An 18,004-nucleotide genomic window follows, 5' to 3' on the forward strand; every position below is an offset into this window, starting at 1 on the left:
TCACCTTACATTATGGCGGCTTGAGGGTACGGAGACGCACGGCTTCTAAACGGGGCGGACTGCGTAAGGACACAGATGCTGAACTGCGGACACAGTACCCAGACTGACAACACAGCCATAAAAGGAGATTTGTTTCCGTTTGTCCACATATTTTATGATTAGCAGCCACCATTACTGGTTTTGCCTATTACATTGACCATAAATAATTTTAATTGGTCCTGGACCACCAATCCAAGGCACCCCTGCATGTGTCCCGAGGCACCCCAGGGTGCCTAGGCACACAGTTTGAGAACCACTGACTTAGACCCATACAGCCAGTATAAAAAAGAGCGGGAAGACCGTACGTCATTGAAGGAGCAGGGCTACACTATGAGCGGATCCACCAGCTCACAGCGCCATTTTCCCTCTGCAGCTGACACAGACGCTGACTGACAGGGACGTGCAGCTCCTCCGGAGAGACTCCAGATTACCTCAGTGGTACCAGAGGGTCATAGCAGGGGGGAAGCGATTATTAGTGTACTAAGTCCCTAATCTATGTACTTGGTCTGCGACCCGGCTAAGCTTGGCAGTAGCGTTAAGGGCGCCGTGTGCTGGTTCCATACGCCCTCTGTCTCTCCCTGGAAGAGCTCTTTGTGGGTTACTTGTGCATTTAACCTTTTCGTGTGTGTGTGTGTGTGTGTGTGTGTGCTGTCACTATTACAGTATGTCAGGCAAAGAGTGTGTTTCATGTAAGGCACAGCGTTCCTCTTCCCCAGGAGGTTCACTAGTGTGTACTCAATGTAGTGTCCCTTCCCAGGCTAGTGGGGCAGAACCAGCATGGTTAGGGGAATGATTTCCACAATCTACTAAGTTATCTCAGATCGAGAAAGAGATGCAATACTTAAGACAATCTATGACTGAGTTTATGAAAAGAAACTCAGTACCCAAACCAGCATCTCAGTCCCCTGCCATTTGTCCGCAAAAATGCACTTTGGCCCATATCCTGTAGTCTGACTCGGAAGATTATGGTTCAGAAATGGAGAAGGGTGAGCTGGACTCAGAGGTGGGGGTGGGTACTCTGTCGCAGGGAATAGAGGCTCTCATAGAAGCTATCAGAGAAGTTCTAAATATCCCTGATAAGGTGACAGGAGAGTTAGGAATCTTATTTTCTCTGACGTCCTAGTGGATGCTGGGAACTCCGTAAGGACCATGGGGAATAGCGGCTCCGCAGGAGACTGGGCACAAAAGTAAAGCTTTAGGACTACCTGGTGTGCACTGGCTCCTCCCCCTATGACCCTCCTCCAAGCCTCAGTTAGATTTTTGTGCCCGGCCGAGAAGGGTGCACACTAGGGGCTCTCCTGAGCTTCTTAGTGAAAGTTTAGTTTTAGGTTTTTTATTTTCAGTGAGACCTGCTGGCAACAGGCTCACTGCATCGAGGGACTAAGGGGAGAAGAAGCGAACCTGCCTGCTTGCAGCCAGCTTGGGCTTCTTAGGCTACTGGACACCATTAGCTCCAGAGGGACCGAACACAGGCCCAGCCTCGGAGTCCGGTCCCAGAGCCGCGCCGCCGGCCCCCTTACAGAGCCAGAAGCAAGAAGAGGTCCGGAAAAATCGGCGGCAGAAGACATCAGTCTTCAACAAGGTAGCGCACAGCACTGCAGCTGTGCGCCATTGTTACTCAGGCACACTTCACACTTCGATCACTGAGGGTGCAGGGCGCTAGGGGGGGGCGCCCTGAGCAGCAATGTGTAAACACCTTGGTTGGCTGGCGAAAATACACCACATATAACCCCCAGGGCTATATGGATGTATTTTAACCCCTGCCAGAACTCACCAAAAAGCGGGAGAAAAGGCAGCCGAGAAGGGGGCGGAGCCTATCTCCTCAGCACACGGGCGCCATTTTCCATCACAGCTCCGCTGGAAGGACGTCTCCCTGACTCTCCCCTGCAGTCCTGCACTACAGAAAAGGGTAAAAAAGAGAGGGGGGCACTAATTTGGCGCAGTTCTAATAATAACAGCAGCTATAAAGGGAAAAGCACGTTTTATAGTGGTATTCCTGTCTATATATAGCGCTCTGGTGTGTGCTGGCATACTCTCCCTCTGTCTCCCCAAAGGGCTAGTGGGGTCCTGTCCTCTATCGGAGCATTCCCTGTGTGTGTGCGGTGTGTCGGTACGATTGTGTCGACATGTTTGAGGAGGAAAATGAGATGGAGGCGGAGCAATTGCCTATTATAGAGTTGTCACCCCCTAGGGAGTCGACACCTGAGTGGCTGAGCTTATGGAAGGAATTGCGTGACAGTGTCAGTTCTTTACGAAAGACAGTTGACGACATGAGACAGCCGGCTACTCAGCTTGTGCCTGTCCAGGGGTCTCAAACGCCATCAGGGGCTTTAAAACGCCCGTTACCTCAAATGGCAGACACAGACACGGATACTGACTCCAGTGTCGATGATGAGGAGACAAACGTGACTTCCAGTAGGGCCACACGTTACATGATTGAAGCAATGAAAAATGTATTGCATATCTCTGATAATACAAGTACCACTAAAAAGGGTATTATGTTTGGTGAGAAAAAACTGCCTGTAGTTTTTCCTGTATCCGAGGAATTAAATGAAGTGTGTGTGATGAGGCGTGGGTTTCCCCCGATAAAAAACTGATAATTCCTAAAAGGTTATTGGCATCATACCCTTTCCCGCCAGAGGATAGGGCACGTTGGGAAACACCCCCTAGGGTGGATAAAGCGCTCACACGCTTGTCTAAACAGGTAGCACTACCCTCTCCTGATACGGCCGCCCTAAAGGAACCTGCCGATAGAAAGCAGGAGAATATCCTAAAATGTATATACACTCACACGGGTGTTATACTGCGACCAGCAATCGCCTCAGCCTGGATGTGCAGTGCGGGCGTGGCGTGGTCGGATTCCCTGACTGAAAATATTGATACCCTAGATAGGGACAGTATATTACTGACTATAGAGCATTTGAAAGATGCATTTTTATATATGCGTGATGCACAGAGGGATATTTGCCGACTGGCATCAAGAGTTAGCGCGCTGTCCATTTCTGCAAGAAGAGGTTTATGGACGCGGCAGTGGTCAGGTGATGCGGATTCTAAAAGGCACATGGAAGTATTGCCTTATAAGGGGGAGGAGTTATTTGGGGTAGGTCTATCAGACCTGGTAGCCACGGCAACTGCTGGAAAATCCACATTTTTACCCCAGGTAGCTTCTCAACCTAAGAAGACGCCGTATTATCAGGCGCAGTCCTTTCGGCCCCATAAGGGCAAGCGGGCAAAAGGCGCCTCATTTCTGCCCCGTGGCAGAGGGAGAGGAAAAAGGCTGCAGCAAACAGCCAGTTCCCAGGAACAAAAGCCCTCTCCCGCCTCCGCAAAGTCCTCAGCATGACGCTGGGGCTTTACAAGCGGACTCAGGCACGGTGGGGGCCCGTCTCAAGAAGTTCAGTGCGCAGTGGGCCCACTCGCAAGTGGACCCCTGGATCCTTCAGGTGGTATCTCAGAGGTACAAATTGGAATTCGAGACGTCTCCCCCTCGCCGTTTTCTAAAGTCTGCTTTACCGACGTCTCCCTCAGACAGGGAGGCAGTATTGGAAGCCATTCACAAGCTGTATTCCCAGCAGGTGATAATCAAGGTACCCCTCCTGCAACAGGGAAAGGGGTACTATTCCACACTATTTGTGGTACCGAAGCCGGACGGCTCGGTGAGACCAATTTTAAATCTAAAATCCTTGAACACTTACATACAAAGGTTCAAATTCAAGATGGAGTCACTCAGAGCAGTGATTGCAAACCTGGAAGAAGGGGACTATATGGTCTCTCTGGACATCAAAGATGCTTACCTACATGTCCCAATTTACCCTTCTCACCAAGGGTACCTCAGGTTTGTGGTACAGAACTGTCACTATCAGTTTCAGACGCTGCCGTTTGGATTGTCCACGGCACTCCGGGTCTTTACCAAGGTAATGGCCGAAATGATGATACTTCTTCGAAAGAAGGGAGTTTTAGTTATCCCTTACTTGGATGATCTCCTGATAAGGGCAAGATCCAGGGAACAGTTGGAAGTCGGGGTAGCACTATCTCCGATAGTGCTGCGGCAGCACGGTTGGATTCTCAATATTCCAAAATCGCAGCTGATCCCGACGACACGCCTTCTATTCCTAGGGATGATCCTGGACACAGTCCAGAAAAAGGTGTTTCTCCCGGAGGAGACAGCCAGGGAGTTATCCGAGCTAGTCAGAAATCTCCTAAAACCAGGCCAAGTCTCAGTGCATCAATGCACAAGGGTCCTGGGAAAGATGGTGGCTTCTTACGAAGCAATCCCATTCGGCAGATTCGACGCAAGAACCTTCCAGTGGGATCTGCTAGACAAATGGTCCGGGTCGCATCTTCAGATGCATCAGCGGATAATCTTGTCACCAAGGACAAGGGTGTCTCTCCTGTGGTGGTTGCAGAGTGCTCATCTTCTAGAGGGCTGCAGATTCGGCATTCAGGACTGGGTCCTGGTGACCACGGATGCCAGCCTGAGAGGCTGGGGAGCAGTCACACAGGGAAGAAATTTCCAGGGCTTGTGGTCAAGCCTGGAGACATCACTTCACATAAATATCCTGGAGCTAAGGGCCATCTACAATGCTCTAAGCCTAGCAAGACCCCTGCTTCAAGGTCAGCCGGTGCTGATCCAGTCAGACAACATCACGGCAGTCGCCCACGTAAACAGACAGGGCGGCACAAGAAGCAGGAGGGCAATGGCAGAAGCTGCAAGGATTCTTCGCTGGGCGGAAAATCATCTGATAGCACTGTCAGCAGTGTTCATTCCGGGAGTGGACAACTGGGAAGCAGACTTCCTCAGCAGACACGACCTCCACCCGGGAGAGTGGGGACTTCACCCAGAAGTCTTCCACATGATTGTGAAACGTTGGGAAAAACCAAAGGTGGACATGATGGCGTCCCGCCTCAACAAAAAACTAGACAGGTATTGCGCCAGGTCAAGGGACCCTCAGGCAATAGCTGTGTACGCTCTGGTAACACCGTGGGTGTACCAGTCAGTGTATGTGTTCCCTCCTCTGCCTCTCATACCCAAGGTACTGAGAATCATAAGACACAGAGGACCCGTGGCCTCTACCTCTAAGAAGGGATCTGCTCCAGCAGGGACCCTGTCTGTTCCAAGACTTACCGCGGCTGCGTTTGACGGCATGGCGGTTGAACGCCGGATCCTGAAGGAAAAAGGCATTCCGGATGAAGTCATCCCTACCCTGATCAAAGTCAGGAAGGATGTAACCGCACAGCATTATCACCGTATTTGGCGTAAATATGTTGCGTGGTGCGAGGCCAGGAAGGCCCCTACAGAGGAATTTCAACTGGGTCGTTTCCTGCATTTCCTGCAAACAGGACTGTCTATGGCAGTGGTTTCCGAACTTTTTTGAATCACGGCGCCCTAGAATATCAGAATTTTTTCACGGCACCCCTAGGCCAAAAATTTCTTATTGAGAAATTTAGAAAGAAATATTACATTAAGTAGATCGCGTTTATATGTCATCCTTAGGGTCAGTTGTGTGGTGAGGGACAAGATTTGCTTCTGTTTGGCCACATATTTTATTACTGACAGCCACAGGACTGGTTTTGCCTATTATATTGACCATGAATAATTTGAATTAGTCCTGGACCACCAACCCAGGGCACCCCTGCAAGTGTCCCGAGGCACCCCAGGGAGCCACGGCACACAGTTTGGGAACCTCTGGTCTATGGGCCTAAAATTAGGGTCCATTAAGGTTCAAATTTCGGCCCTGTCGCTTTTCTTCCAGAAAGAACTGGCTTCAGTTCCTGAAGTTCAGACGTTTGTCAAGGGGGTACTGCATATACAGCCTCCTTTTGTGCCTCCAGTGGCACCTTGGGATCTCAATGTAGTTTTGGGGTTCCTAAAATCACATTGGTTTGAACCACTCACCACTGTGGACTTAAAATATCTCACATGGAAAGTGGTAATGCTGTTGGCCCTGGCTTCAGCCAGGCGTGTCTCAGAATTGGCGGCTTTATCCTATAAAAGCCCTTACCTAATTTTTCATACGGACAGGGCAGAATTGAGGACTCGTCCTCAATTTCTCCCTAAGGTGGTTTCAGCGTTTCACCTGAACCAGCCTATTGTGGTACCTGCGGCTACTAGGGACTTGGAGGACTCCAAGTTGCTGGACGTAGTCAGGGCCCTGAAAATATATGTTTCCAGGACGGCTGGAGTCAGGAAATCTGACTCGCTGTTTATCCTGTATGCACCCAACAAGCTGGGTGCTCCTGCTTCTAAGCAGACTATTGCTCGTTGGATTTGTAGTACAATTCAGCTTGCACATTCTGTGGCAGGCCTGCCACAGCCAAAATCTGTAAAAGCCCATTCCACAAGGAAGGTGGGCTCATCTTGGGCGGCTGCCCGAGGGGTCTCGGCGTTACAACTTTGCCGAGCAGCTACTTGGTCAGGGGCAAACACGTTTGCTAAATTCTACAAATTTGATACCCTGGCTGAGGAGGACCTGGAGTTCTCTCATTCGGTGCTGCAGAGTCATCCGCACTCTCCCGCCCGTTTGGGAGCTTTGGTATAATCCCCATGGTCCTTACGGAGTTCCCAGCATCCACTAGGACGTCAGAGAAAATAAGAATTTACTTACCGATAATTCTATTTCTCGTAGTCCGTAGTGGATGCTGGGCGCCCATCCCAAGTGCGGATTGTCTGCAATACTTGTACATAGTTATTGTTACAAAAATCGGGTTATTATTGTTGTGAGCCATCTTTCCAGAGGCTCCTCTGTTATCATGCTGTTAACTGGGTTCAGATCACAGGTTATACGGTGTGATTGGTGTGGCTGGTATGAGTCTTACCCGGGATTCAAAAATCCTTCCTTATTGTGTACGCTCGTACGGGCACAGTATCCTAACTGAGGCTTGGAGGAGGGTCATAGGGGGAGGAGCTAGTGCACACCAGGTAGTCCTAAAGCTTTACTTTTGTGCCCAGTCTCCTGCGGAGCCGCTATTCCCCATGGTCCTTACGGAGTTCCCAGCATCCACTACGGACTACGAGAAATAGAATTATCGGTAAGTAAATTCTTATTTTAATATAAAAAAAGAAATCCTCAGCCACGTATTCTGTGTCAAAGGAACTAAATACCCTATTTGAAGAACCATGGGTTAGTCCTGATAGGAGATTTCAAATCCCTAAACGGTTATCATCCTTTCCTTTTCCTCCTGAGGATAGGAAAAAATCGGAAAATCCACCGATAGTGGATGCATCAATATCCAGGCTTTCATGAAAAATTGTATTGTCTGACCCGGGTGCAGCCTCTCTAAAAGACGCGGCTGATCGTAAAATTGAGACTACGCTCAAATCCCTGTATACAACTGCTGGGGTGGCCCAGAGACCCACTAAAGCATATGGGTCTCTGGGCCACCCCAGCACAAGGGCTATTGCCAAATGGTCGGGTAACCTAATTGAAGGGTTAGGCACCTTGCCTCAGGAGGAGGTTATCTTGTTCCTACAGCATATACAGGACTCTGCAAACTTTATGGTGGAAGCCATAAAAGAAATAGGCTTGTTTAATGCACGCACTACGGCTATGGCAGTGTCTGGACGCAGGGGTCTATGGCTATGCCAGTGGACTACGGATGCGGACTCCAGGAAAGGCGTGGAAGGCCTCCCTTTCACAGGCGAGGCTTTATTTGGAGATGAACTAGACAAATGGATCTCAAAAGCTACTGTGAATAAGTCCACATACCTTCCTTCCACAGCTCCCCCAGCTAGGAAGGCCTACTCAGGTCCCAATTTACAGTCCTTACGGACTGCCAAGTTTAGGGGCAAACCCAGAGGTTCTTCTACAGCCACCAGAAGCACTAGAGGTAAACCACGCAAACCAGCAACTGCCGGTTCACAGGAACAGGGCTCAATCTCTGCTTCCTCAAAACCTTCAGCATGACGGTGGGCTGCGAAGCCTGGAAGATTGGCAGGTGGGAGCCAGGCTAAAGTTCTTAAGTCACATCTGGACAAGTTCGTGCCAGGATCCCTGGGTCATAGATCTTATTTCCCAGGGCTACAGACTGAAGTTCCGGGATCAGTACTAAATGCCGCCGGTCGGAATCCAGACGCCGGAATCCCGACCACACAATCCCGACAGGGGTGGCGAGCGGAACGCAGCCCCTTGCGGGCTCGCTACGCTCGGCACACTATTATATTCTCCCTCTATGGGTGGGAGAATATGTCGGGATTGTGGCGGTCGGGATTCCGGCGTCGGTATTCCGACCTCGGGGATTCCGGCCGGCGGCATCTTGACCGCATCCCGAAGTTCCAGGAGCTCCCACTTCACAGATTCTTCAAATCAGTCTTACCAGTTTCACAAGAGGCGAGTATAACTTTACAGTACGCCATTCAAAAACTGGTACAGACTAAGGTCATTGTTCCAGTTCCACCTCATCTGCAAAACAAGGGGTACTATTCCAACTTGTTTATAGTACCAAAACCGGACGGTTCGGTAAGAACGATTCTGAAACTCAAGTCGTTGAACCCATACTTACGAGTGTTCAAATTCAAGATGGAGTCTCTGAGAGCGGTGATCTCAGGTCTGGAGGAGTGGGAATTCCTAGTGTCTCTGGATATCAAGGATGCGTACCTTCACATTCCGGTCTGGCCGCCTCATCAGGCTTATCTATGGTTTGCACTGCAGGACTGTCACTACCAGTTCCAGGCCCTGCCATTTGGTCTCTCCACGGCACAGAGGGTGTTCACCAAAGTGATGGCAGAGATGATGTTTCTAATCCGCAAACAGGGAGTGAACATAATTCCGTACCTGGACGATCTTCTGATAAAGGCACCGTCCAGGGAGCGGTTCTTGGACAGCATTGGCCTCTCAACCAGACTACTACTGGATCACTGGTGGATTCTGAACCTTCCAAAATCTCACCTAGAACCAACACAGGCTTCCTTACCTGGGAATGATACTGGACACAGAGTCTCAGAAAGTGTTCCTTCCCTTGGAAAAGGCAGTGGTAATCCAGTCGATGGTTAGGGCTGTCCTGAAGCCAACCTGGATCTTGGTGCATCTGTGCATTCGCCTTATCGGGAAAATGGTGGCTTACGATGTGCTTCAGTACGGAAGGTTTCATGCGACGCCCTTCCAGCTAGATCTGTTGGACAAATGGTCCGGATCGCATCTTCACATGCACCAGAGGCTCCGTCTGTCGCCAAAAGCCAGGATCTCCCTCCTGTTGTGGCTACAGACTCCTCACCTAGTCGAGGGTCAGTAGTACAGGATTCAGAATTGGATTCTGCTAACCACAGACGCAAGCCTCAGAGGTTGGGGCGCAGTTTCAGGGAAGATGGTCAAGTCAGGAAGTTGTCCTTCCAATAAACATCCTGGAACTCAGGGCTATAGACAACGCCCTTCTGCAGGCCTCATCTCTTCTTCAGGCCATTCAGGTCCAGTCTGACAATGTGGTGGCAGTGACGTACATAAACCGACACATAGGTGTCAAGAATTCTCCTCTAGGGGTAATTCCATGATTGTCAACCAGAATGGGCGAAACAACAGAAATTACTCTGGGACAATGTGTACAACAAGCAGACCTACACACCCAAAACAAAGAACTGAAACTTGGAACATGGATTCTAATAAAGCATGTGCTATCAAAAAAGAAGACAAAGAAGTATGTTGCTCAAATTCTAACAAGGAGTGGTACCAGTAACATACTTCATGTAAAGTTTGTTCGACATGACAAAATATCTGGAAACATTTTTGGGCCTACAGTTGATGACGAGGCAAATATTGATACACACCAGATTATAAGAATCTTACCAGAGCCACAATTTGATAATAGGCTTAAACTGTATTTTCAAGATGTTAGCTTTGATGATGATGTAGTTTAATTGACAGATTACACACACACACCGTGACCGTAAAAATGTATTAAAACACACTTACACACTCACACATACTTACCTACATCCCACGCCGGTCACGTCCACTTGTCCAGTAGAATCCAATAGGGCCGGTACCTGTAAAAATGAGAGACAGATTACTTACCTACATCCCACGCCGGTCACGTCCACTTGTCCAGTAGAATCCAATTGGGGTACCTGTGGAGGAGAGAGGGCACACAATTTGTTCTTTGGCAGACTTACTTACCTATACACTCAGGAGGTTTAGGAGTTTGGAAGGAGAGAGAGAGACGCGAACCTGGAGTGAATCTGTTTGCGCCCTCCAGCTGCTCTTGTCGGCGGAGGGAGCAACTCTGACACTGACAGCGGCTCTTCTCAGCGGACCTGCCATTGACAGCGGCTCTTCTCAGTGACGCAGGCATACAAACACTGGAGGGGGACATGCGCCAGGTGTGGGGCGGAGGGAGCAGCTCTGACAGCGGCTCTTGTCAGCAGCTCCCGACGCGGACAGACAAGGAGGGGGAACATGCGGCCAGACGAACCTCGGCTCACTGATTTCCGCCCTCCAACTGCTCGGGATATGGGATACTCAACCTGTATCTAAATTGACCACAGTGGACTAATCAATACTCGTAGAAAGGATGATGTCCTTATTTTGTTCCTAAATAGGACAGTCCCATTAAATGTGCTTATAAATATCTCTTAAATTGGGTATCATATAGTGTGGTATGGATAGAGCTTTTTTACCAGTTAATAGAATTATCCATATGCTCACAAGAACGGATAATTCTTCACTTATGGGAGAAATGTCCTGATATCATGGAGGAAATGATAAAACACCCGGGGCTCAGTGCACCGCAAGCACCTGTTGAATAAAGCTCCCGTTCTCCAATTACCGCAAGTGGCGTCCTCAGTCTCCCACTAGAACTGGCTCTCGTGCACACACCTTTCAGGTTTTGAGGGAAAGAACAGTCCGGCTCCTGGAGCTCAGCGCACCGCAGGCGCTTGGCAGCTGAATGTGCTCCCGTCTTCAAGCCGCCGCAGATAGCGTCCTCCCGTCTCCCGCCTGTCAGCCTCAGGCAGCGCTGCACATCAGTAGGGACCAACAGATAGTGTCGACTGGGTCACAAATAGGGCACTTTCACTGACGCGTTTCGCTTCTAATTGAAGCTTCCTCATAGAGACTCTCGGGGGAATAACTGGTAGTACTGTAGATGCTTAGCAATACATCCATGTTATTGTCATGAGCTTCCCAGCCTCCTTTTTAAAACTCTCCAACCTAGTGCTACCATTGAAAGCATGCCATGCTGAAGTTCTTTAGTCCTCTGCCTGCTTTTTCTGTTTGACCTACTTATTGTGTGATTATGGGGGTAATTCAGTGTGGATTGCAGCAGCAAATTTGTTAGCAGTTGGGCAAAACCATGTGCACTGCAGGGGGGACAGATATAACATGTGCAGAGAGAGTAATGGTGCCCATACACTTGTGCGATGCCCCGTGACGCAACATCGCATGGCATTGCAATGGCAGTTCAGGTGCAATGAAATCGCACCTGAACTGCCAAAGTGATTACCATGCGATCGCATGGTAATCACGTGATGGGCACGTCACCGCCGAGCGGGAGCGGCCTCTGGCCTCTCCCGGCGGGTGCCCATTGCACATCGCAGTGCGATATATAGCATGTGTTTTTAAAAAGATATGCAATCGCACTGCGATTCGATAAATATTAAGTGAAGCACATACTATCTTGACACGTGAGATTCGACCGGCGTGCCCGCGCATCGCGTCGAAAGGTACCTAAAATGTGCAAACAATCCTTCGATTTTTCTCACAGATGCGGTCGAAATCGAAGGTTAGCACCGATTATCTCACAAGTGTATGGGCACCATTAGATTTGGATGGGGTGTGTTCAAACTCAAACTGCAGTCAGTAGCGGATCTTGCCACGGGCAAGCAGGACTTTTGCCCGGGGCGTTATCTTCCGGAGGGCGCCGCACCATGGCAAGATCCGCCACTGTGCCCCCCGCTACCGCTGTGTCCCCCCGCAATGATGGGAACTAGACGGTATCCGTCTAGTTCCCTTCGTGAAGAGGACCTTTGCTGTGCGTTGCGCGATGATGTCATCGCGCACCGCACAGCATTGTGGGACTGGCACAGACGCTAGGGGTCATGATTGACCTCTAGTGTCTATGCTGACGTTTCTCCCATAGATCCGAGTAGAGGAGCGGCTGAGGTCTGCAACGGCCGGGACTCAGGAGCGGGGATTGTAAGTATCCTTTTTTTTTTTTTAAGCGGTGCTACTGGGGGCACAAATGGCGCTACTGGGGGCACAAATGGAGGCACAACTCTACAGGGGGCGTAACTGACTACGCCCCTGTATGAAGCCACGCCCCTATTTTCCGCCCTGGGCTCCACAAGGGCTAGAACCGGCCCTGATTTGCAGTGCAACATGGTTTTGCCCAACTGCTAACAAATTTGCTGCTGCGATCAACTCTGAATATCCCCCCATGTGCACTGCAGGTGGGGGGGTGTCCAGATATAACATGTGCAGAGAGAGTTAGATTTGGGTGGGTTATTTTGTTTCTGTGCAGGGTAAATACTGGCTGCTTTATTTTTACACTGCAATTTAGATTTCAGTTTGAACACACCCCACCCAAATCTAACTCTCTCTGCACATGGTATATCTGCCACACCTGCAGTGCACCTGGTTTTGCCCATCTGCTAACAAATTTGCTGCTGTGATCAACTGAATTACCCCCTATTTGTAATGTGTAGTCTGTAGAAATAAAGACTATAGCGATGCAGTACTTGAATACAGGTTGGGCACAGGACACCATCCGTCAGAATGCTGGTGGTCAGAATACCAACACGAGCATCCTGACTGTTTTAAATCCCAACAAGGGAGCAGAAGGCAGCTAACACTATTCCTCTGCCTCCCCTAAGCCTAACTCACACTCCCCACAGCCTAAACCTAATCCTCCCTTACTGCAACCTAACCCTAACCTCCCGCCCCCCGCAGCCTAACCATATCCTCCCTGGGATCCCAACTACATCACCTTGAATGCCACTGGTATTATGAATAAAATATACTCTGGAATACTTTGATATTAATCATAAGCTGAAACATTTTAGTTACTTTTGATAAGATAACACATTGTACAATAAGCATGCGTTATGTGTGCAGGAGCCAATGGCAATGTGTTCTGTGCACTGTTTATAGAAGTATTTGTTTTGTTTTGCAGGTAGCTGTATCCGGTTGGGTGGCAGGCGTATCCAGGTGGTACCATGAAGTACTCTGTGCCCCTGGAGAGCCAGAGACTGTCCTTTCTTATAGAAAGGGCAGTCTCTAGAGAAGCCCAGATGTGGAAGGTGTACGTGCACAAGACCCCAACCAACCAGGTACTTTTTTTTTTTTTTTGCTGTTAAAACTTGATTAAGTAGCAAGTTTTGTGTTTCAGTACTCATTAGTCTGTTTCCCTGGGTTCAACATCATTGAAAACCTCAAAAGTCAATGCTAAAACTGGAAGATACTAATTTCATGAGGTACAGTATTGAATACGCATGCAGTCTGCATTTTATATGAATGCCTGTATTTAATCTTTGCTTAAGGCAGACTCGCCTACTCTCCAGAAATGGTCGGGAGGCTCCCGAAAATCAAGTGGCACTCCCGGCCCCTTGGAAGAATAGGCAAGTCTCCCGGTTGTTGCAGTGGTTTACACATTCTGGCCAAGTCTTCAGACGCTTATTTTTATTCATTTCTGAAATCAGTGCACTGAAGTATTTTCTAGAACTAGTTAAACGAATTAAGAAATGTAGCAGTACGGTCTACAATAGAGTACCATCAGAAAAAAGCCATATACTATACCATATACACAAAACACTATATAACTGTATAGTGTAGGGCAGGTATAGAAATCAGATATGTTCTCATTCATCTTTGCTGCAGTCACGCCAAACAGCCCCTCTTGGCATTAGAATCTTCCAGCATTGGGTGTCTTTTTTTTTTTTTTTTTTTTGCTTCTTTTTCTGCCAAGAATGCATCTTAGGGGTCTATTCAATTAAAGTCTGAGCTGCTGACTAGACGTCAGTTTCTGACTTTTTTAGGTCTGATCATGATTCAACCTATTCAGTGGTACTGCTGTTTTTCTGACTTGTCGAAAAACACGTAGATCAGCGGATTAGCTGTGGATCCACGTGTTTTGTCGGATTTGCGGCCAAATCCGACAGGTTTTAGTCCTGTTTTCGACAATGTCAATCCGACTTGAAAAAATAAATAAAAAATGGCATTGTAAATTGAATACTGCATTGTCGGATCCTCTCTGTCAGGCAATATAATTGTGAAGAGATTTCGCTGTCCAATCCATTCTAAATATGTGACGTTTTGCACAAAATAATGGGCGGAGGAGGTGAGTTCTGGGCCCAGACCTGGAAAACACTTTTCTGCAGCGGGGTGCACTGGGATTCCATCGGGAATACATCGGGGGTGTAGAATTGGATCTTGATCCGAGGCACCAACAGGCTAAAGCTTTGACTGTTCCCAGGATGCACTGCACCGCCTCCTCTATAACCCCGCCTCCGGGCACTGGAGCTCAGTTTGTAAGTTAGTGCCTGCAGAGCAGGTCACTAACAGGTGGGACTACGTTAGGCAGCCCTAAAAAATAGCTTTTTAAGAAGACTTCAAGGGCTGCAGCACTGTTTATGTCACTCTGACATTCTGTGCTGCGGCTCCATCACCTCCCCAGCAGCGCTGCATACTCCCGCGGCCGGGTTCCCGGGTACTTGCAGCAGAGGTGCACCAGACTTCAGGCACACCACTGCTGACGCTCTCCTGGATCGCGTGGCTGCACATTAGGGAGGAGGTAAGAGGGTCCCCCAGGTGGGACCTGCCGGTAAATTGCGGTTCGGTCGCGATCCCAGGAGACTGACTGCGCCACTGGCATGGACACTGTGCTGCACAGGGACCCCAGTATATCCACCAGGGCAGGGAGAACAGGTCGGATTTACTAAAATCCGTTTTACATAGACTCCACAGTACCCGGTGGTGAAGACCAGCATAGGAGATAAGGCGCTGACCTGTAGCCACTCCCCCAGCTTCAGGCGCCATCTATTGCTGGTGTTCCCGCCCTGGAGCTGCATTTCACTCTCCCTCACTCCCTGAGAGAGATTTTGGTGCCATCTTTATACAAGTAGCTGAGCTGATCTCCGGGGCTGCAGGGCTCTGTCTCCTCTGTAAAGCCGCCTGTCTCATAAGTGTCTGTAAATGCACAGTGCTGAAGTGTTCTACATGTCATTTTAGACAGTGTTAGTTAAGAACAAGCGTACTGCTATCTGAATATTTAGTACAAGTATTCTGTGCTATACATCCAGTATCTACCGTGCATTGTTATATCGATAAATACACACACACACACATACTATATATATATATATATATATATATATATATATATATATATATATATATATATATATATATATATATATAATGTAGTTTTACTAGTCCAGTGCAGCTTTATTGTTTATCTGTAATAACTTCTGCATTGTACCTGTGACTGAGTGCGTCTGTAGCTGTTGTGTGGATTTCATTATCGTGTATCACACTTCTTGCTATCACTATATTCTGTACCCTGGGGGGCTAGGTGCATCAGTCACCTCATACCGCTTTAATCCTCTGTTCGTGCCCTGTATTTACTGTCTCATAAATCTGGGGGTTATTTGCAGGTATTGTGTTTGTCTGGCTATATTGTACTGTTATGCTCTAAGACTACATTCCCTATAATGTCTGCCCCACAGGGCGGAAAATCCGCAGACGATTCTGCATCACGCAGTGTAGGCACCAAGGATTTACCTGAGGGGGAATTTTTAGCTGATGGTTCAGGCACTGGGTGCCATACATCTTCCAGTCAGCCCACAGCACCTGTGGCCAATCAGTAACCACCTTGGGCAGCGTTCTCAAGTATGCTGAATATGCTTGTGACACGTCTTACGCCCCCTTGTGGGACCTCCTGTGCCATTGCAGCCACATATTGTCCCTGTAGTTAATCCGCCCTGGGCGGACACTCTCTCTACCCAGTTACAACAATTAAATCAATCTTTGGTTAGACAAAAGTCTACCCCACGCCCCTCTGGGGTCAAGGGGTCATCTAAGCGGGCCATTTCTTCCTCACAATCCACTTTTATATTTCGGATAATTCTTCCGATGAGGATTGGGAATATACTGATCCATCAGACACTGATACAGTCGCTTCTGATGAGGAATCTACAACCCAAGTTGATGTTCCTGACCTAGTGGAGGCTATTAAGCTGATTCTCCAAATTGATGATGAGATCGATCCCACTACTGCGTCTAAGAAACCTGATAAGTTCAAACGTCAGAAGGTTACTAAAGTAGTCTTACCACATTCTGACCATTTAATTGACATACATCAGGAATCCTGGTCGTCTCCAAGAAAGAAATTTTCCCTGTCTAAAAAGATGCTAGCTCGTTGTCTTATCCCTGCGGAGTTGAGTAACAAGTGGGAAACTTCACCGTCGGTGGACTCTCATGTCGCCCGACTTGTGGTCCACTGTCACCTCACTGAAGGAACCAACAGAAAAGCGTGTGGAGGAATGCTTGAAGTCTATTTACTCTCTTACCAGTGCTGTACATAGACCCACTATAGCAGCCTCCTGGGCCGCAAAAGGAATTGAAGCATCGGTTCAGACAATTGAAGATGATCTGCCTCAGGATATTTCTGATACTGCCAGACAATATCTGTCTCCTATTACCACAGCCTCCCACTATATTCAGGAGGTGGCCTCTGAGGCAGGTGTAATAGCATTTCCCCTTGGTCAGTGGGCCACTGAAAGGACTCTCTTTTGGTCATGGGATTACCACGGTGGATTCCTCATTGTGCACGGCCCAAGCATCGAAGGTTAAATGGACCCTAACAAATGCGCCTCCTTTTTGCCATCTAACAGGATTGACGCTAAGTGGACTTTTCCCTTCACAAATACCTCAGGACCGGTAACTATATCCACCCTTGGACAATACTTATGATCCCAGTCAAGTAATGCAATTTCACAGACTTTTATTATGTACAGGACCTAAACTGTGAGCCCACACATTATGACCATTTAAAGGGGTTATATGCAAGTATTGCAATTTTTGCTTTGTATTTATTAATGTTTTTATTGCTTATTGTATTGGTATACTACTAACAGATATGTTTTATACACAATTAATTTATTTGAGACAACTCAGTTGTAACAAGTGAAGTAAATTTATACATTAAAATTGTTTTAGATCACTTTGCGACACAATAGACATTCATTTTAAATTGGTTTCTAGCGCTGTTTACTGCACTTTTCAGGTGTAATAGCAGCCATGGCGTCTGCTACGTCTATACTGGCTCGCCGAACTCTGTGGTTGAGGTCCTGGAAGGTGGACCTGGACAAAAAGACCTTGGAGGTGTTCCCTTTTAAGGGAGTCCTCCTTTTTGGAGAGGATCTGAATAAGATTGTGACTGACTTGGCAACTGCTAAGACTACGTTTCTCCCAAGTACTTATCCTTCTGCACCGAAGGCAAAGAGTACCACTTTTCGTTTCTTTCGACCTCCAGGGAAGGCAAAGGGTCAGGCGTACCCAAGACAGGCTTGTACTTCCAAATCCACTAAGCCCAAACCTAAACAATCCTGGGCCGCCCGTCCGCCTGCTTCCAAACAAGACAAGCCTGCTGCATGACGGGGCGCGGGCCTCCCCCTGGGGGATCCCAGGGTGGGAGGCCAACTTCTGCAGCTCGCCCAGGCCTGGTTAAAGACCACTTCGGATGCCTGGGTGCGGGAAGTTGTCTCACGGGTACGCAATCTCTTTCAAGAGACGTCACCCTCACCAGTTCTGCTCAACAGTTATCCCCTCGGATCCATTGAAAGCGTAAGCTCTACACTTGGTCGTGTAATCACTCCTGGACACAGGAGTGGTAGTGCCGGTACCTCTGTCCCAGAGAGGCAGGGGATACTATTTGACCCTGTTTCTAGTTCCGAAGCCAAATGGGTCCTCCAGGCCTATATTAAGCCTCAAATCATTGAACAAATTTGTGAGTGTGTCCAAATTCCGTATAGGAAACTCTG

At 48.4% G+C, this 18,004-nt stretch overlaps 1 protein-coding gene across 2 annotated transcripts in view; it reads left to right on the forward strand.

Annotated features, from left to right (window-relative positions):
* The window catches only part of CCNI (cyclin I), a 96,389-nt gene that overhangs the window by 23,674 nt on the left and 54,711 nt on the right, over positions 1 to 18,004 (forward strand). Inside the window, exon 2 of one of the 2 annotated variants that reach the window (XM_063919624.1) lies at positions 13,138 to 13,294. The exons of the other annotated variant lie outside the window; for it this stretch is intronic. Coding sequence (XP_063775694.1) covers positions 13,181 to 13,294 — 114 coding nt within the window. The 5' untranslated portion in view covers positions 13,138 to 13,180. The remainder of the gene's footprint in view (positions 1 to 13,137; positions 13,295 to 18,004) is intronic. 2 annotated transcript variants of the gene reach the window in all.

This window comes from Pseudophryne corroboree, chromosome 1 (assembly GCF_028390025.1).
Source record: "Pseudophryne corroboree isolate aPseCor3 chromosome 1, aPseCor3.hap2, whole genome shotgun sequence".
Lineage (NCBI taxonomy): Eukaryota > Metazoa > Chordata > Amphibia > Anura > Myobatrachidae > Pseudophryne > Pseudophryne corroboree.